Raw genomic sequence first — 21,176 nt, 5'->3', positions numbered from 1 at the left:
GAGCATGGCTTCATTTTTGTTGTACAATTTAATGGGTTCTTGCAATTTCTGTGCAATTTCTTACATTGTTCATTTTGCTAAAGGCTGTGTGTGTGTGTGTGTGTGTGTGTGTGTGTGTGTGTGTGTGCGCTCCTGTGTGTGCGTGCATGCATGCTTGTGTATGTGTGTGTGTGTGTGTTTCTGATGTTAGAGAATGCTGTTTGTCCGGTCTCCTGCTGTTTGTAAATAGTGTAGGAGTAAATAGTGTTTAAGTTACTTGTATCATGCTGACAGTTAACGGCCGCCCCACACAGGCATGGCAGGCATGTTAACAGTCTGAACAAAACCTGAACTCTGCTAGCCTGAGTAGCTTGCTGGTTACAGACCAAACAATAAGAAATAAGATTGTGATGGTTTATTAAAGATTCAGCAGCTATAGTTTAATTAAAAAAAAAAGATTGACTGACTGTACTGTGCTTGATTATTCATGGAAAGTTAATTCTGTGTTGGAGTGTTGTATTCATCACTAGTTTGTCATGAAGCATCATCTCTGGGTTGTTTTTAGTCAAATCCTTGCCAAATGCTAATCAGATTTTGCACTGTTTAAAGATGGAAAAGTGTTATACCATAAAGTGCTGTTTGAACTGATGCTTTGTGTCAGTGTTTAAAGACACCGCTGGTAATAGTAAAAGGACAACATGAAACAGAATCTGTTTCTGCCTTAGAAATACAATGTACGTTTTCATTTATATATATATATATATATATATATATATATATATATATATATATATATATATATATATATATCAGTATCTATCTGTAGCCCACCCAAACTCCTACACTGCTCTTTGTCTCTTACAAGATCTGATTCTCCAGCTTCCCACTCTTGTTCTTCTGCATGTTTAAAATTGATTTTCCTTTGTTCCAGAATGCACAAAAGGAAGCCGTTGGAAGATCATGTCCGTCTGCTAAGCGTTTTGCCCTCTCTTGATCAAAGGAACCGAATGAAATTGGGTCCAATAAACCAGTCTTTACCTTGTTCCAGCGTTTATCATATCGTTGACCCTTCTCTCCGCAGGTGACCCCGAGAGATTTACAGATGTGTGACTGCGAGGAGATTAAACTGCTTCACTCGGTGAAGTGCTGAATTCTGGGAGAAAGGGAGGTGAGTCACTTTGAAGTCGTCTAATGTCTGGTGTGGATTAGCTCTGAAGTCATCTGACCTCAGGTCGGCTTGTCATTGCGGTCAGAACCCCCACACCAGAGAGGGGGCGTCATGTGGTAACTCCTCCTGAAATAGATGTTGATTAACTCCTTTTGCAAACAATTCTAAAGTTAAAACGAGAAGGTAGGTGCCAGCAGCTTGTGCACGTGGAGCAGAAGGTGTGTGGAATGTTGCCAATACAGATGTGACTGAATGAGGGCCAGGAGAGGTCTGATTGATAGGCTAGCGAAGCTTTGATGTGATTGAAACGATGCCAAACAGGTTACTGCTCCCTGGCAGCAAGCTGATCTCTCAGCTGTGAAGAATAGGAGGGAAGCTCTCTGCTCAAGGTCAGAGTTATTCAAGGCTTTCAGAGTCTCTCAAGATATTTATATGAACAGTTCACTTCAGATTCACAATTCACTTCAGATTCAAAGTTCACTTCAGATTCACACTCACTCTTTTCCCACTTGTTCCAGAGAAGAGACAGATTAAAGGAATGTATTAGAATCGTAGTGATGTGGGATTTTCAGTGTTGATGGCCCTTTTTCTGTGGCCTACTATGTTGTTTATGTAGTGAGAAAAAAATTTTATTCTCTTTTGAGGATTGAATCCTTCTTCAAATGAATCGTCAGCAAGCTATTCAGTGAGCGTTACGTTATTTCCGACATTAAATTGTCTGACATTTTTAGATATAGCTGTGCAGTGGCAAGGAAAATGCCTTCCAAGAAAACATTTGCTGAGTAGATTCCCCTGTCTACACCGTACACATCTGATACCCATAACAGATGCAACCAGACCGTGAACACAACTCCAAATATGACCTTAGCCAGAGTTCCGAGCAGAGACATCCTTATCTTTTAGAAACCAAAGCACTCCTTAGTTTGCAGACTTCATGTATTTGCAACATCTGCTGCACTGATAACAATCTGTTGAAAGTTTCATGAAATGGAGCAGATTCGGCTCATTTGCCAGGTGTGCGAGCAAGACTGGGCTACAGAGAGCATTGTCTGTGTGGAATTACAATGCAAATGAATTCACACATCAAAACAGCTTTCCAGACCAGATTTTGTACCGCTTTTGTAATGCTGTAATGATTAGAGGATTAATTAATCAATCTGTCTGAAAGCTATTCATCTCAGTGTGAATCTCAGTGTTTACAGCAACGTACCTACTCCAGACTGTGCGTGTGTGTACACATGTGTGTGTGTGTGTGTGCCTGTGTGAGTGCATGCGCAGGTGTGTGTGTGCATGCATGTGTGTGTGCATGTATGTGTGTGTATTTGTGTATGGTTCTGGGTGAGTGTGTGTTTTAATAAAATCACAGTAGGAGGTTTATCATTCCGTCTCTGTGGGACTCCACAGGACACGCAGTCTCTATCCTGAAACAGGGACCTCATTCTCTTCTCCCACTTCTTCCTCACCTGAACTCCACCTCAGCAGCCATCTGAATGAATGCCCCACTAAACTACCCACTGTTACAATCGGCAGGGCTTTACACAGCCAAACACACAGTCCCATTCATAGCCATGACAGACTCTCTGGCCTCAAGGCAAAACCAACATTGCGCACTTTCTCTGGGATATTAGTTTAGGGCGTTTATTTTCCTGTGGTGTATAAAGAGGCTGCTGTTTTTGTGTTTATTTTTCCCCTGTTACCTTTGGCCTTTTCAAAATACCACTACAATGTCACTGCACACGTGAGCGAGGCTTTGATTGTATTGGAAATGTCCCAGTAAGGCCCAGTTCTGACGTGGAAAGTGAATTATGTCCAGTCACACAAACAGAATCAATCCACCATCACATGTTCTCAGTGTGTTGATGTCCTTTGAAGTCCAGCTTTTTCGTATTTCTCTTTCTTTTTTCTTCTTTTTTTTTCTCTGGTGGCAACTCAGGGCTATGGTTTGGTACTAGAAAAATGGTTTAACCTTCAGCTAACTGCCTCCATATAGTTGCCACTAAATTAATCTGAATTAAAGCTGAATTAAACCTGAATTAGCTTGAATTAAAAGCTTGAGCCTTGTTGATGTGTGTAGTATTGCATACCATTTGAAAACTTGAACTTAGAGAAGTAATGCCAACAACATACAGTAAAATACGCACGCTGGAATCATTGTTGGCTCAAGCTATAACTTAATACTATCACCTTCCAAAAACAGGATTTGAGTAACATGAGACAGGTTTTTACGATATATATATATATACATATATATATTTATACTCATGCTAAAAACAGCGTAAGCAGCTACACAAGCGCTTAATCAAATCTGGGTAATTTTTTTTTCCCCTCTCTGTGGCTGATTTATGGGTGTCGGCAGTGACGTTACACATGTGACGGAAGACGGGTGGGGCTGTCCATGTGGCTAAATCCATAGTGACAGCTCTACTTATGTAACAGCAGACACCCTTGTGAGAAACCTGCCTACTTCCATATTAATATTCTTTTACCTCATCTATCCTCGAAGGCTTTTGTAACAGAGCGGCTTGTGTCACTGTTGTTTATGGTAATATCTTTCACTTTCAGGTTTTAACATCTGTGGTACAATTACACGGTACTCATAGAGAAAATCTGGTCATAGCAGAAAAAAAAAAAAAACCCATGGTGACAGGGGTGCATTTTGGGCAAGCATATTCGCAACCGAGATTACATGTGTTTGAGATACTGTTATAAAACCTGTGCCCTCTTTTGACCTGATCTTTTTTTTTTTTTTTTTTTAATGAAATAAATGCACACTCCCGTCCCTCCCCTCCTCTCACCTCTCTGTCTCTCTCATCCTGGCAGCAGAGGTGGAGGGGGGTCTCTGTGGAAGATGCTGGGCTCGGACCAAGGGGTAGTGGAGGAATGGCTCTCAGAATTCAAGGTGAGTCAGACTGCTCTCTCTCTCTCGCTCGCTCTCTCTCTCGCTCGCTCGCTCTCTCTCTCTTTAATCTGTCTTTTCTCTGAAACTCTTTTCAGCCTAACTCTTATCCCGCTACGCGTCTTTAGCCACAGGACTTTAACCCTCGGCTCACACGAAAGGGGAAGATTTGGGAGTTGCTAAATGTTTTTTTTTACCACTCTAATTGTCTTACATCAGGCTCCTTCACAGGAAGAGGTTTTTTTTTTTGGGGTTTTTTTTTGGAAAAAAAAAACCCATGTGATTTCCCTAATTTGTACAAATTGAATCACCCCCATTCTTATTCTTCCAAATCTACAACACACACACACACACCTTCAGCTCAAGCCTGTTACTGCCTCCCCAGCCACACAGCAGAGGTGTGTGTGTGTGTGTGTGTGTGTGTGTGTGTGTGTGAGGACGCATTATATTATCTCTGTAGTCTCCAATGGGGAATTAGAAATATAAAGTCAGTCATTCATTCCCCTAACTTGAGCCTGTGCAGCGTGGCAGTGCTGCTTTTGTGGAGATAAGTACAGGGCAGAGCGTGGAGTGGAGTCTGACTCACAGTGCTAGAGCGTCATAATTTGTGGAGAAGGACACGGTGTCCTGTTCCCACAGATCAGTGCTGGGCCTCAGTACTGAGTACTCCACCAGGCAGGTGAAATGAAGTGAAGATGAACATCACACAAACAGATCAGGACTATACTTCCACAGAGAGTTAATGTTTCTTATCTGAACAATATGTGTGTGAGAGGTTTTCAAAAAAAAAAAAAAATCTCTCTTATTGATGGGAGATGATAACAGTTGTTTTAGCCCTTGTGGCTCTCTCACAACATTTCCAATCTTCTACCTCCCTCTCTTCCTCAGACGTTACCCGAAAACCAGCTCTCCAGTTACGCAGGCAGCCTTCAGCAGAAGAAGACCCTGGTGCCAGCGCTCTACAGAGTCATCCAGGACCCCGGCAATGAGGTGAGTGACGGCGAGTGGTAGATATCTCTGCGGCTTCCAACTCACCCTGCTCAGAGACCGGCCTGGTTCAGAGTGGAGATGTCCGTGTTTGGAATTAGGCTGAGCTGACGGGGGTAGGCAGAAGATGACAGACCTCTGTACTGTCTCTACACCGGCCATGAATCAATTAAATAATCAATGAATTAATTATTTTAACAAAACCGTCTTTTGTCCGTGTCACACCAGGTATGAACATCAAGGTTGGCTCTTTTTTTTAGGTAATTTCTGCTGTTAGCAGGTTATGAGTCAGTCTCAAGTCACTGAAAAGACAGTGCCCTGGTATCATTCATCAAACTGTGTGTGTACTAAATGCCAACACAGATTATGAACACTCCAGACTTCATCATTTACTGCCTCTCCCATCAAACTACTGCCTGTAGTTTATTTATTCGTGTCGAGTCTCAAGCGTCTGACGCTTGCCTCGGAGTTCTGCTTCTGTGATTCCAAATTTCATTAGCGTTGGATGACGCCCATTAGTGATTGGAGCGGTGACTCAGGCAAAGTCTCTAAACCACGGGATTTGCTCACATCACTTATGACAAAAAAAAAGGTGGAGGGTTCAGCCCATCTGCCAAGCTGAAATAACACGGCGTTACTTCTTAAAGGTTGTTCATAACTAAAGAGAAACTATAGTGCTAGCTTTATCTGTGCCTCTCTCTCTCTCTCTCTCTCTCTCTCTCTCTCCCTTCCTTCTCTGGAGAATAGAGCCCCTCTGTGTGTCAGTGCATAATCTGATTTCACCCTCACTCCTCTATGCTGCCAGAAGATTCACTTTGATTAGCAATTGATTTCATGAACAAATTGGGAAATTATTCTGTGCCACCATTCATAATTTACATGGATTTTCTGCATTCCTCTCTCTCTTTTTTTTGTCTACTTCATATCTTTCTATTTCTCTCCTCCCTCTCTACTTTTTCCCCTCCCCTTTGTCTCTGCCGTCTCTCTCTCTTTCTCTCTCTCTCTCTCCTTCTCTCTCCATCTTTGGTAATGTATATATCCAGGGTGCACTGGTGCGGCATTGCTCTATAGTGACACTAGATGAAGTGGGTGATGATGTGGATGTAGTAATTTAAAAAAAAAGGTGAAGATAAGCAGTGCCCCACGATGTTTCTCATTCCTCCACCTTCCACTCTTCTCCGGACTCATCCATCATGCAGCCCGGTCAGAGTCTGGCCAGACCAAGACATTAATATTCAATGCAGAGGGACAGGTAGCGCCTTAAGTAGGCCCCATGTGCAGGAACAAAAAGTCCATGGAATTAAATTACGCATAGTATTTTCCGAAAACACGGGTGTACTCCTAATGATTTCAGTCTTGTGCTAATTATATATAGACTTAGGTGAATTCAGTATGTTCTGGTGGTCTAAGTTCTCTCTAGCAGAAAGCTCCAGGCAAATGCGTTGTGTTACTTATGTGAGTAAAACAGGCCTTTATGGTTGGGGAAGCTGGGCTCAGTGTTGATATTGTTTGTTTGTTTGTTTGTTCCTCTGTGCCACTCCAACGGCATCATCCTGTGCCCAGCTTCTGGAGCCCGTGTGCCACCAGCTGTTTGAGTTATACAGGAGCTCAGAGGACCGCCTCCGGCGCTTCACCCTGCAGTTCCTGCCCGAGCTGGTCTGGGTGTACCTACGCCTCACTGCCAGCAGGGACCGCCAGAGCAACGGCTGCATAGAAGCCCTCCTCCTGGGCATCTACAACCTGGTGAGTTTGGCTTGGACTGCCGAAAACACCGTCTTGATACTCATGAAATGCTTTTTTTTCTTTTTCCCCCCACCCGTAATAAATCATTCTCCTGTCCTTTCCTGACCACTGATATCAAACCTTAAAGCACAATTAGGGAACATGGTTTAAAAACACACAGGCCAGTGACTGGGGAGTATTGATTGGAAAATATCGTGTAGTTTCGATCAGTGATCGCCATTTTAGGTCCTGACGGGGCAGCAGGCAGAGGGTTCACAGCCATTTGTTCTGGGAGTGAACGTAACCCTGACTGCACTCAGCAGAAACATCAGTGATGTGGACATTAAGCTTCTCTAAGCATAACGACATGGCATCACAGTTAGATGATTGCAGATTGACGGACAGTGAGTAACTCGCCGCAGGCTGACACGTGACAGGAGACATACAAGGACACAGAACCCAACAGCCTCCTGAGCTGAAATCATTCTGTACACACACATGCACACTGTAAACACACCTCTCTCTCTCTTTCTCTCCCTCTCTCCCTGCCGCAACAATACATCTTTTTTTTTTTTTTTCCTGTGTTTCAGGAGATTGTCGACAAAGATGGAAACAGCAAGCTTTTGTCCTTCACGATCCCCTCCCTATCCAAACCGTCAGTGTATCACGAGGTGAGAGAGTAGCAATCGTTAATGATCTATCCGCGCTGTTTATCTTCGTCATTTTTTCTCCTCTGGCACAGGAGCCGTCTGCTCTGTTTTATTACACTGGGACCGGAGTCTCTCATAGCTCACGGTTTTTTCTTTTTCTTTACTTTTTTTTTTTTTTTTTATATCTCTGGGCTTTAAGGCCCCTTTCTCTTCCCACTCACGCTGAATTTGTTCCTCGGTATGAAAGCACCGCTGAGACGTGCAGACCTGAGAGACAGAAGTGCTAACAAGGAGCTCTAATGAAGTATCTCACCTGCTGACTGGATTTTCACAGTTGAGGCTTACACTTCTCATGTTGGCCCCCCTCACTATCAAATCAGATTTTCTCAAAACAACACAGCACATCAGAAGCCTGTTTCATAAAGTGTATTTTCTCAATTAACAGAATAACTAAATGTCCCAAGAAAGAAAAATGGTTTTATAAGAGCAAAAATTAAGGACGGTTTAAATTTTGCCAGCCTTTATTTTTGGGTTGGGGGGGAGGGGGGGGGGTTTGTTCATTTGTTTTGTTTTCCTTTCTTTTCTTTTGCTTTGTTTTAAGTGGAGTTTTGTTTTGTGTAATTCATCCCTGGTTTTGACTGAGTATGTACATCATATTTCAACATGTATTGGCCTCCGCTGAGTCTACTGTCTCTGCACACAGTCTCCTCCGTCCTCTGTAGGTAGACCGCACACAGTGATGGAGTGGTGAGCGGGCTGTGTGTGTGTTTGGGAGGGGGTTTGGGGGTTAGTATACGATTTATGGCTATGATTACCAGGGTGAGAGCCTCTGCTCTCCTCGGTGTCCGGGAGGGTTAGCTGAAGGGAAGGGACAGAGCTGAGAGTCACAGGCCTGTGTCGGCTCTCTGCCGTACCATCACCGCCGAGGCGTCACCGCCAGTCTCTCATTTACGATTTACCCCCCCCCCCCCCTTTCTATCGCCATAGCGACATGGTCACTGGAAGTCAATTCAATTAAAAAAAGTGGACTCCCATCTCCTCATCTCAGTCTGTCAGAAAGCCTGGGTGTGTTTACGCTGCCGCAGCCGAAAGCGTGACACACACACACACACACACACACACACACAGGTCTCCGTGGTAACACATAAAAGGCCCGTGCCCAGCATGAGCATTTCTGCACAGTTTGACTTACAGTGCAGTACTCTGCAGTCTCATATTTGGATGGTGAGGGGGGGTAACTGATTTAACTGGAGGGAGCTGCAGTCCTGTGGCTTAGTGTCTGTGGCTCAGTGTGTGTGTGTGTGTGTGTGTATGTGTATATGTCGTGACATGGCAGAAAAGCTTAGCTGTGAATCATCTCCCTCCTATGCAGTTTGTCACGAAACATCATCTCCATACACTGTAGGAGCCAGAATCAACATTTAGCCTAAGAATTTGAGCAGCAGCCTCTCTCCCACACTCGCTGGGGCACACCAGAAAATTCAAAGTAATGTAGGTTTTAAGAGCAGAATTAGTGCTTTAATTTCTTTGGACTTTATTCAGCTTAAAGAAACCATACCTCAGGGCTATCATTAGTGACATTTCCACACACAGTCTGAGACTTGCTTCTTCAGTATCTCTGTCTTCTCTAGTTCTCTGAAATATCTTCAGTTCTCATGGACATCTGGTTTTTGGTAGATACCTTGCATTTTATATATATATATATATATATAGTTGAAAAAAATAACTTGTGTGCTGGAAACTGTTTTCTTTACTAATTAAGATGTCTCAAGTGTGTAGCAGTCACATTTATAAGCCTGTTTATGTGTGCATGTTTAATTTGTTTGTTTGTTTGTTTGTTTTTTCATCAGCCCTCCAGTCTGGGGTCTATGGCGCTAACAGAGGGTGCTCTCTGCCAACATGATCTCATCAGGGTGGTTTACAGCGGCCTTCATCCCCAGAGAGAAACCTTCACTGCCCAGAACAGGTACAGCACCAACCCCAACCTCAACCCCAACCCCACTGTGAATGGTCCATCTCAGCCTGGCTGGGCTCCTTTCCACCACATGACCGCATTAGTGTTCATGTGACTGCAGTCAGACTAAAGCAGTTTTTAACCTTTAAGGCGTGGTTTCTCACCTAAACAAGACATTTATGAATGGAACATTTGACTTTGCCTCACTCAGTCTTCTCACATTAAACATTTACTGACTCAACCATGTGCCCTAAGCAGCAGGCCAAGCAGATCCTCCCCCCGTCAACTAAGTGAACTCCACGCGGCCTGCAGAGATTTTGACCTGGGGTTCATTAGCGCTAGTCTGTAGCTGGACAAGGGCTGAGCAAACTAGTGCTCTCTTGTATGTGTAACTTTAACGGTAGCTTTAATGCAAGTTTACCTCTGGACAACCATACTTTTATTGGAAACCCTTCATTGTAATTGTTACTATGTAATGTGCACCGTTGGTAAGTACTAAAGCCAGATCCCCTTAGCTAATCACTGGGGCCAGATACTCAAACTGAACGGTCTTTGAACAGCTTTGAGAGATGTAAAGAAGTGATATCAATTGTCCATAAACGTTGCAGTGTTTTTATTGCATTTGTACATACTGTGACCATGCTCTGTGTCTGCCCATGGTTATAAAGATAATACTTCAAAGTGTAAATAGATTTGTTCTCACTGTAGCATCACTGAGTCAAGCTCTAGTACGTTTGATGGGATAGAGGCTCACGTTTTGAAATCCTGATTATGAAAATCTTGTTCTCAAGTTCCTCCTCTGACAGGTTGAAATGAACGTGGGTGAACCGTTGGTGTTTTGCCATCACATTTCAGGTTTGAGGTTCTGTGCTTTCTGATGCTTTGCTACAACTCAGCTGTGGTCTACATGCCTGCCACCTCTTACCAGTCTGTGTGCAGAATGAGCTCACGGTGAGAATCTTTCTTTCTTTCTTTCTTTCTTTCTTTCTTTCTTTCTTTCTTTCTTTCCATATCTCTATACCCACAAAACAGCTGTACCTGACGTTTGCCACACGTTTTTAGACAGATGCACAAATTCCCATCACCCCACACGATTGTGTTCAGTCAGCCACCCTCATTCAAACTGCCGTGCAACTAAATGCCCTAAATACCCATAAATGTAACATCCTGTTTGTTTCCTGTTAAGATAATACCATGTAGTGAGAGAACATCATCTCTACCATCTCTTTGCAAACTAGCAAAATCTGCAAAACAGATCTCTGAAACAATTCATCGTCTCGAATGATTCAGTGGCTGAATTAGGCTGACAGAAACACAGGGGTGGAGTTGGCTATCCTGTCTGTGCGTGTCTGGGTTTTGACTCTCTCAGTCAGGAACTGTCTGGTCGACTTGACCCACACTGTGTAATCAGTCAGGGTTAAAGCCCTCCTCACTGTGCTCAGACCCAGCATGCATCAGGAGAAGTCCTAGCTCCATTACACACTGTGTGTTCCCCCTGTCAACAGTGATGAAGTGCCTAATTACACGAGATGCTCCTGTTGAATTCTGGGCATTCGTTTTTTCTCTTACCCCACATCATGTTAGTTTGGTTTGGAGTTATTATCGACCAGCTAGACTATTATTAGACATCTTTGTTATGCTAGTAATTAACTGCTGTGTCCTCCCTCACTTTCTCTTTGAAGCTGAGTACACGACTTATTCACTTCACTGCTTCATCGACCTCTGACATTGATATGACTTTTCCTCCTCGACCTTGTGTTGTGATGCTCCTTCGCAGGCTGTGTGTGTGCGGGTTTCCACGGCAACAGCAGAAGATGTGGCGGGAGCCGTGTAACCGCGTGGTGCTTGACCCGGAGTTCATGGTACAGATGCTCACAGCTGTCTATCATGCCATGTGAGTGTGTTTCACTGTTCGGTCATGTTTTTTTTTTTTTTTTACCGCTTAATGAAGCGAAGTGGGTTCCTTACGCATGGCACTGTAGCTAAATACAGAAGTGTCACTTTTCAAATACTTGCTCTTGTTGAGGGAAATATTTCTGTTCGGTAATTACGTCAACTGAAAATAGATTTTATTGGAGTCACTGATGCGTCATGGGCTGCCGCGGGTGTTTTGTGGCCAAAGCAGACAGAAAAACAGTCAGCTGTTTTTGTTCGGGAGCCTGGAACATGTGATCAGTTTGTTTCCATACCATTCTTTGGCCAATTAAGTACAGGCTAAAATTACCCACTCCTGAGATCTTGGAAAAGTGTGAATAGGTTAAGCATGTGTACCTGTGCACATACTGAAGGTTATTTAGTTCTAAAGGCCTCTTTTCTCCACTGACCCTCTCAAAAAGACTCAACTGTCCTCAGCTCTTTAATGGTGCGGACAACGCTCTATTAGAGAGGCTTTTATTACATTTATCGGGCATTGTGGACGTGGGTGATTTCATTTATCAACGCGTGGTCATTGCAAAGCAGATTAGAGCTGATAATGAGTCCTGTGTTGTGATCCCTCACGCACACTTAGAGAGAGAGAGAGAGAGAGAGAGACCAACAGACAGAGAGAGAGAAGGAGGTGGGAGGGGGCGCAAAGCAGATCAATGCCCTTTGTGGAAAATACATTAGCACACAGTAGATATGAACTTCCAATGACCAGGGACTGCAAGAGTAATATCAGTTCTGATAACCTTACGTAGCTCTTTCAGATGTATTGGAAAGGAGTGTGTAAAGTACAGTAGAGACACACAGCCATTTTATAAAGAGAAGATCACATGTCAGTAGCCCTTATCAGGGTCAGAGAACAACGGAAGGACGGAGAATGGAAGAACCGAAGCATAAAGTTCAGAGTCACTTTGTCACAAGACTTAGCGTTAAAAGTTAAAACTTGAAAATTCGATCTGCCCGGTAGGTTTGCAGGTGCAGTACAAAGTACAGAGCAACGATTTTTGATAGACCCATCTCTCTCTCTCTCTCTCTCCCCCTCCCTCTCTCTCTCTCTCCTTCCCTCTCTCTCTGTCTCCTTCCCTCTCTCTCTTTCCCTCTCTCTCTTTTGGTCTCTGTGAATTTGCATTTGGTTTGAAGGGATATCCTCAGATTGTCTTGTGCTGTGAGATAGAGCTGCGTATGCTGGCACCAGATGAAAGAGATTTCTTCTCTCCCAGCTCTGTTCTGGGCCTTTGACAATGCCTCACTTTTATCTTTTTATTCCCAAAATGTGTATGACATCCTCCAAAGAACAAACACGTGTCAAGCTGTGTCACATGCCACGCAAACAGAAGCTGTCCTGCTACGGCTAGGTGTTTCAGGGGGCATGAATCAGGCAATTTTAACGAATCTTAAATAAACAGTAAATATAACGTTTTTGTGAACGTTGTAATGTTTTTCAATTGTTTTGAGCACCGTGTTTTACTCTGTTTTGTAATTGTTGTCAGCTGGTACTTTCTTTGGCTTAACCAGTTCAGGGCGAACACCATAACTCAGTGTAGAATCTTCTCATTATTAACCTCTGTGCTCCATAGCCATTCACGCTAAATTCACAGGTGACGACGGTAGTCCGGCGTCAGGGTCGATTCATTTCAGAGTGAGTTTACATTCAGTTAACACCCTATTACAATTGCTCATGAAAGAGAGCACCGTTTTCCTGTGCTGTCATCATAAAATTGATATTTAGGTGGTGAATTTGTGAACTGTAATTCACTCTGTACTAGTGTATTTGGGCTGGTATACATTACCTGAATATTCATATAAAGAAAGCGTGTTATTCATATAAAGAAAGCATCAGGAATGTTGACTGTTCGTTCCTCTTCGGTAAAGTTCACAGAGAAATAACACTGGTATTTTCTCTCTTTTTTAAAAAAAAAATTTAAAAGTCCATGGTGTTGACATCGTCATCAGAAAAAAGGCCCAGAAACTGAAGGGTTGTGGATTCAAACTTGTCTGGGGTTTGAACCCACAAAACACCAACTCCATGAAGAGTATGGACCTTGCTCTGCTGATTGTTGATTCTGTAAAATTGACACTCTTGGTGTTATTTTAACACTAGCCAATTTGCTGTGCAGTGGGTGTAGTCAGTCCACGTGATGGTATCCCAGTGACTAGTGACTAGTCAGTCCAAGCGACTAGTTGATGGGTTTGTATGTGTTAACTGCAGTGGGGTTTTTTTTGTGCTGGTCTGATTCACAGATATAACGGGGAGTGGGACATGGGCAGAGAGGCTCTGGATGACATCCTGTACAGAGCTCAACTGGAACTGTACTCACAACCTCTACTGGTAGGACTCATCTATCCATATATATACTCCAGTTTTTTAACTTCACGTACACGTTTCAGATTATTTTGAGATTAGGAATGATTCCGTTGTAAAAGTGTCCACGGTTGCTGTTTTGAATGCTTAATGTAACATTTCTCAAACTTTTACATATGTTTGAGGAGTGGAAGTAACCAAGAAATAAATTATGAAAACGGAACTGGTGAAAATACACGTGAATTAGAAACGTAGTCGATAAATCTCCAGGTAAACTGAAATAATGAGAAGCAAATCATGAAAATTCGTAAAACTGATTTTGGGTGCCTGGAGTGGTGTATTGTGATATATACACAGACAGAACGACGAGCAGCTTTAATGTTCCGAGCGAGGGTGAACTGTGTCTCTGGTCTTTAATGTTCCGAGCAATGGTGAACTGTGTCTCTGGTCTTTCTCAGCTGGGCAACGCGATGAAGAACTCTCTGCCGGACAGTGCCCCAGATGGCTCTCGCGGAAAGAAGATCCTGCAGGTGGAGGTCACGCCCACCGTCAGTCGAATCTCCCGTACCGCCATCACCGCCGCTTCCATCCGCCGCCTTCGATGGAAGAGAGAGGGTAAGGGTTCTGTCGCCTCTCGCTGCTCGGCCGTTACCATCAGAGGCGCTCCAGTAATAAGAAATTCCGGTTTATCCCAGTATGTCTTTTATCATAGACTAGTGTTTCTCAGTCTGTTCCGGTAGGTCTCCCAGCCTTTGGCTTTTGTAGTTTTGCCCGACATGAACAAACCCGATTCAGCTCGCAGACTCTTCACCACGCCTCAGTCAGCTGTTGGGTTTAAGCTGCAGAGATGAAAACGAGATGCCTGTTAATAGTGGCATTAGCTTATGTATTGAACGTTATGAAGCAATACAGTCATTCAAAGAGAGGAAATGAGGTGTGAAAGCATTTGCACTACTGTTTTGTGACTGAATTTTTCACAGCCTTAATGTGGCAGCCTTAAAAGCCGTGGTATAAAAGCCCTAATTTCACCATTCAAATTCACAAATTCAATTTTAGGTTTCATCATAGAATAATAGCACTGGAACACACTGGAGTATTTTCCAGCCATGTAGGATCTGTTTCGTCGACTGCCTCGCTGTTTTCCAATACTACATGTTTTGTGTTCCTCGTTAGTTACAGTCGGGTTGTAATAATGTTACTTCCCAGTCTCTCTCTGTTTTTTGTTTGTTTGTTTTTTTGCACTGTCTTTCTTTTTCACTGTACATTCTGTACATTCTCAGTCCTGTGTGGTTTGTCACTGACTTTTAAGTATACAGTAGCTGGACTTGAGAATGCTGCACTTTGCTGTGTTACTGCAAGGCCACTGGAGCTCAGAGTACACACTAAGGAGCACGTCTCCCCCCCTATTGTGTTGTGTCTCAGATTGTTTTGACTTCACAAGCGATGCAGAGTTCAAGCTCACCGTCAATCCCAGCCGACACACCCCCCGGGATCCAGCAGCCAATCCAGAGCCAGGAGGGAGGGGTCAGATCGGCATACTCACGGTCACATACGAGGGTAGGCAGGGGCAGAGACAGAAAAACAGAGGGGGAGGAGTAAAAGCCTCTTTTGACTCCCTTGCTTGATGGCTAGTATACTCCCTTCTGGGTACCTCAGCTCTCCCAGACTACACTAACTCATCGAGTTCCTTGCTAGATACTTACAGAGCATCTCCCCGTAACTGCAATGTGTAAATTATTGCCGTCTTTCTTTACCTACACGAAGAGCAACAGAATGTTGTTTAATTCTGGGTTTGGCTGAGGTGTAGACAGGGACACCTGCATGGACCCCAGTTTTTCCCCATGATCTCTGACCTTACCCCTCTTTTTGTTGCAAGCTTTGGGCATAAGCTATTTCACTTACTGAGCATGTTCATATGGTGTTTGACCCATAGACCATAATGCTTTCGTTCCTGTTTGAATTACAAAAAAGTGACTCCATATCAGTATAATTACCATAGTGAGGTACTGTCTAAACTGTAGAGAGGTGGTGAAGTAAATTTGTTTCTTAACTGCCCTCTATGGTCTTGCACAAGTGAAGTAGCACAATGTGTGGTGTCTTGTTCAAGTGGGTCACTGTCAAAGAGATGTTCCCCCTTTTCATTGAGTAGCAAGAGCTTAGTTTGAGGGAGTGTCTCTTGTTTGTTTGTTTTTTGTTTGTTTGTTTATTTGTTTGTTCTAGTCATGGCTTGTGCTAAGGGACAAACTCAGTAAGTGAGAAAGAACTCGTCCGTGCTGAAAAAAAGGACGCTTTACTTCAAAGCATGTGCATGTGTAGACAAAGTGAAACAAACTTCAGATAAACCCAGTACAGACCCAGTACACAAAAACAGACAACTCTGGAAAACAATGTTGGACACCAGCAACTCCATAGTCTTGTGTTCTGATATCTGTAGTTGGCTGATTAGCATATAATCAGTGTTTACACATATCGACATGAGTCTGAATTCACTAGTCCCAATCTGTCATTTTAACACAGATGTCTTCCCACGTCACATTCACAATTACTTTCTCAAACCCTTAAGCTTGCAGCTTGATGGGTGAAATGTTTTAGACTTGTCTGTACGTATGAACAAATGAAACCTTTTCGATGCGGATATCGTTTCAGAATTATCCGCCTTATCACTAGAGTCTTTTTGCCTTTCGAGTCAGCTGCAGTTGAAGTGGAGAAAGTGTCAGGAGGGCATGTGTGCTGGTCTTCTGATTAAATGCATGCATCCCTTTTTACTCCCCGATTCTTTCTCTCTTCCCCCGTTTCCTCTCTCCTATTTCTTTATCGGGACTCTGGCTGCCTGTGGAGTGCCACCGAATACTGGCCCAGTTTTGCTTGCCTTGTGCTGCATGACGGAACTACCACCATGTCCCATTTGGTTCTGTGTGTTGCTACGTGTTCAAATCGTTTTGTTTCACTCATTTCTGTGATTTTGTTTTTTTCCCCTCTTTCCAGCTCCGGTGTAAAGGACAGCCTCCAAATGGAGTTAAAAATAATTTTCTGTCTTTTGTTTTTGTCCTGTTTGAGTGTCATTGTTGAGTGTGAACGTCAGAGGGAGGAATCGGATCACCACCGATTATTTGAAGAGTGACACTATGTTTTAAGCAGAAGTCCTCCATCTTCCAGAATAGAACAACTCCATCCTCTAGAATAGATCAACTGTAGACAATCAGAATAAAAAGTGTCTGAACATTTCATGGGACTGAACTAATAGATATTATGTACTATAATAATAGATATAAATATTTCATTCGCATTTGTCTCACTTGTCCCTGCTGCATCTGTTAATTTAAATCCAAAATTTCAAATCCTTTTAAGGTAGCAATAATTGCACCTCAAGATAGATATATAATACAAAACCGTGCTTACCCCGTGAACACGGACTGATGGAAAGGAAGGTGGTCTATTTTAAGTGTGCTTTAATCCAGTTTGTCTCCAAGAGTTTCAATATTCATCCTGGAGTCATATTCGCTCGTTCTTATTGATAAAAGTCAGTCCCTCAGTGATTGTCAGTCAGTGATTGTCCACATCAGTGATTATAATTACAAACACCTTCCAGATTACTGCAGTAGAACCTCAGAATCATGACACTGTGTTAGTGCCAAAAGATTTGCTTAGTGTTTTTTGGGGGTTTTTTTTGGTGAACTGGAGGCTGCTGGGTAACCACTCAGATATGCACCATCAGTCACATCACATAAGTCACATAAGTTTTGGAGGGAAGAAGTGCTGTGGTTTTCAACCACAGAGGTATGAAGGAGATGAAGAAAAGTGATATGAAAACGCCCCTCTCGTGTTTTTTTTTTCTTTGTTCTTTTGTTTTGTATTGTTTTTCTTGCCCCTCACAGGACAGTAAAACTTTTTTTTTTTTTTAAATCTGCTCTGGGCACTTAATCAGTCCTATGTCTACTATCTCTCTCTCTCTCTCTCTCTCTCTCTCTCTCTCTCTCTCTCTCTCTTCCACTTTCTGGCTTACTGGAACTTTCTCCTTCCTTTTTTTCCGGGTTGCAGATGCTGATGGCATGAGTGGAGGAGAAGAATCCTTCAACCTCAATGACCCTGATGAGGGTTTTTCATCGGGGGCGTCCAACAGCAGTCAGCCCAGCGGCACCAGAGCCGGAGGGACCGGCACCGGCCGAGCTGGCAGCCAGAGGAGCAGCGGCATGAAGAAAGGGGTGATGAGTCGAGCATCTCGAGAACGGGAGAGAGAAAAAGAAAAAGAGAGGGAGAGAGAGAAGGAGGTACCAGCGGATAAATACAAGGATCTCTCCACGGAGTTCCAGGCTGCACCGCGGAGGCACCAACAGCAGCCACAACAACAGTCGTCACCTCCCACCATCACCCTGGATGCAATTGAGTTGAGTCCCATCAAGAAGCACTTGAGCTTCCCTGCAGGCCCCTCTCTGGTCAGGACTGCCAGTACCTCCTCCAGCAAGTCCTTTGACTGCATGAACATGAGTCCGAACGGAGGCCAGGCGGAACCGGGGGATCTGGAGGCCCTGCCGGGGGCTCTCAGTTCGGGAGGCGCCCATCGCTACTCCACCATCAGCCTGCAGGAGGAGCACCTGGTGAGACCAGAGGAGGCCAAGGAGCTGCTGTCACCCGGAGCACCTCTCACCAAACAGTCCCGTTCCCCCAGCTTCAACATGCAGATCATATCACAGGTGTAGAGAGATGATTAACACGCCCGATAGTTTCCTCCTCGCGTACTCTCCTTCTCTTTACTCCCCTCCCACGTGCTTTCGTTCCTCTGTCTCTGAGGCTCAACCACACAGCCCAGTGGGTCTCTCATGTCAGGGTAAAGTTTCGACTCCCATCTAAATGCTTCAGATTTAGGGGGAGGTGCGGTACTGTCAAGGGTGGTTGGCTTTTTTCTGTATTTACTACCTTAAAGGAGCACTATAAAATCTCATAAATGTCCTTTTTCAGGGAACACCAACCTTCCCCACCGGAGATCTACCGAGATCCTTTGTGCCGATGCTTGTTCTGATGGTCAGATGCTCATAAAGACCTCAGCTACCTAAACCAGATGGGTTTTAGATCAGGGCTGGAATATTACTATGCTGGAAGGTTGATCTCCAAATGAAGAGTTGGCCACTGCTGTAACTGGACAACCCGCCCCCACCAAGGGCAATCAGAATCAAAATTCTACGTAGCTGAAAAGCCATCCTAACGGAAAACAACCCTCAACCAACTCTGCTAGACATACCTAGTATGGCGTCTCCCACCTCTCCTCAGACCAAACTAAACATTCCAGTTCATGGGAGACCCACTAACTACATGCAGCAAGTCGGAACAAAGAAAACCCCCTCTCTCTGAAAGAAAACGCCATGGATTTGGATGTTATATTTTGCTAATTCAGATATTAGGCTCCCTCCCATAGTCTATATTTTGTAAGCGATCAGCAATAATTTGGTTCTTGTTCTTGTTCGCAGACAACGAATTATCGTGCTTCATTGTGTTTCATCCCCGTTAAGCCGTGGGTGATGTGCAATCTGTATCAACTTTTTTATGTTGAGCAACTTTTTTTTAATGTGAAACCTCCTCACTGACAATGCTCTTTGATTTCAGTCTCATTCCAAAGACAGTGACGTTGACAAATGGTTTACTCTTTAATGACCATGATACTTTGGAGAAAACAAAACGTTGATCTAGTTTTTACAATTTGTCAGCAAGTTTGATTTATTTTTGGGATAATTTATACAGTTTGTGACTATACAGTTGATCTCTGTGATTTGATATTAATCAAACTCAAGTTCTTGATACTCTGGTAAAGTCAAATACTAAGTCTTTTTAGTGTACGTATCTAAGTTTGAGGTTCAAAGACAGGAGAGTCTTGTCAAAGTGTAGCAACAGAACTGTTCTCTTTGGTGAGCAATTTGTGGAAAAGAGTAATTGGCAATTGCTTTGGACAAAAGGTCACACAGAAAAAGTGCAAGTAGAAGAGCATGTAAGAGATTCGAATTCCAGGAATTTGATAGGCTTCAGTATCTTACTTTCAAGGGTAGTTATTGCTGGCAAATCATCCTTTGTCCATTCATTTCAGGGGGTGGGGACACTGTATGTGTGTGTTTGTGTGTGTGTGTGTGTGTGTGTGGTTTGTATCTCATGCCCATTGTGAGGTCTGCGTGAGTGATAACCGGTCCAGGATACTCAAAGAGTCGGAAAGCCAATCATCTAGACTTCTGTTACCTGACATTCACAAAACATTTGTTCTACCTCGTCTTGAATTTCACCTGCTATTCAGCCACTGAACCGGTAAAGCATGTTGGTGTAGAGTGCACTCAGTGTGGAGTTCTCAGTCAGTTTGTTAAAATATTAAATATGAGAGAGTGGTCAAACTGTTGTTCTCCAACCTCTCTTCAAAGCATAGCTGACTAAGAATTTCACTGGCGAACTGGCTAGGTCACTGCACTAGTTGACTGAATCTCTTATGATCATAGTGTGCAAATCTTCGACCTTCCGTACCTGCCTGATGCCTCTCTTCGTATGTGTCTTTCTTCGAGACCAAGTCTTTTGCCCTATTTTTTTTTTTTTTATTTTATGGGTTTTTTTTTTTTAAATGAAGTAGCACACACTGCTTCTTTTGAAAGTGCAATTTGTTTCATGTGAAGAATTGAGTGCATGCTGACTTCATTTTTGGACATATAGGAAAGATAATTGAGTGTGTGTGTGTGTTTTTTTTTGTTTTGTTTTTTTTAAACTCAGCCTTGTTCGAGGTGTCTAGATGTTACCGACTAGTGGTGTTCATATTATCACTGAGTCCTATACTGTTGACTGTGCTGAGAAAATTGAGCAACTTCCATACTCCTTTCCTATGTCTGCTCTATGCCAAATGTGCCAACCAGTACCCATTCAAAACTTTTATAAATTCAGTGTGTCTTAATATGTCGTTACATTCACTTTTAGTTTGGTTTACTTTAGTGGTCTTATTTCAAATGTACATATGAAGCCTATTTGGTCTTGTGGACAAATGTGTTTGACTGACTGGCTCTAACTCTCTATAATCTCCACAAGCAACAATCTTTGTGTTTTTTTTGTCAGGAATAATCCATGAATTGCATTCTAGGTTTCATCGTAGATTATTATTATTATTATTATTATTATTATTATTATTATTATTAAGCCTTTGGTATGACTGAAATTCTTGAGTCCGTCTGAAAACATTTAAGCTCGTAGTCTGTGTAACGGAGCAGTATAAGTAAGTTTATTACCCCTCACAGAAGGATGAAACCAGTCTATCTCAGCAGCTCACGGTTCCCTCTCAAAATCTCCTAAGGCAGAGAGAGCCTGTGGCCTAATTTTGACAGATGGCTCTTTCCAGAAGTTTATCATAAGCAAACAAATGTTATGGGTGGCACAGATCAATATGATTCTACTGAATAGAATTTTCAGTCTGATCTCAATGGCAAGCATCAGACCACGTGTTTTAAAAACGGAAAACACATTTGTGTTACTGTAACTGTGTAAAAGACTGACGGACTGTAGAGCCCGGGCTCTGATTAAATACATGTCGTGGTCTGCTGTACCGTGCTGTCTTTTTGATAACTGAATACCTTACTGCTGTG

At 43.2% G+C, this 21,176-nt stretch overlaps 1 protein-coding gene across 6 annotated transcripts in view; it reads left to right on the top strand.

Annotated features, from left to right (window-relative positions):
• The window catches only part of LOC115822055 (protein FAM126B), a 33,173-nt gene extending 12,453 nt beyond the window's left edge, over positions 1-20,720 (top strand). For 3 of the 6 annotated variants that reach the window (XM_030785697.1, XM_030785698.1, XM_030785694.1), the window contains 12 exons: positions 1,061-1,147; positions 3,971-4,046; positions 4,932-5,033; positions 6,594-6,773; positions 7,343-7,423; positions 9,253-9,368; positions 10,212-10,307; positions 11,134-11,250; positions 13,521-13,608; positions 14,040-14,196; positions 15,004-15,138; positions 17,620-20,720. In XM_030785697.1, the coding sequence (XP_030641557.1) occupies positions 3,996-4,046; positions 4,932-5,033; positions 6,594-6,773; positions 7,343-7,423; positions 9,253-9,368; positions 10,212-10,307; positions 11,134-11,250; positions 13,521-13,608; positions 14,040-14,196; positions 15,004-15,138; positions 17,620-18,278 (1,782 nt within the window). In that variant the 5' untranslated portion in view covers positions 1,061-1,147; positions 3,971-3,995 and the 3' untranslated portion in view covers positions 18,279-20,720. Of the gene's footprint in view, positions 1-861; positions 1,148-3,967; positions 4,047-4,931; positions 5,034-6,593; positions 6,774-7,342; positions 7,424-9,252; positions 9,369-10,211; positions 10,308-11,133; positions 11,251-13,520; positions 13,609-14,039; positions 14,197-15,003; positions 15,139-17,619 lie in introns of those variants that run through there. The other 3 variants (XM_030785695.1, XM_030785696.1, XM_030785699.1) reach the window with 3 other exon arrangements.
• The last annotated feature ends 456 nt before the right edge of the window (positions 20,721-21,176 follow it).

Source organism: Chanos chanos, chromosome 10, assembly GCF_902362185.1.
Source record: "Chanos chanos chromosome 10, fChaCha1.1, whole genome shotgun sequence".
Taxonomy (NCBI): Eukaryota; Metazoa; Chordata; class Actinopteri; order Gonorynchiformes; family Chanidae; genus Chanos; species Chanos chanos.
Note: the sequence above shows the minus strand (reverse complement) of the source record. Positions and strands in the feature narration are given on the sequence as shown.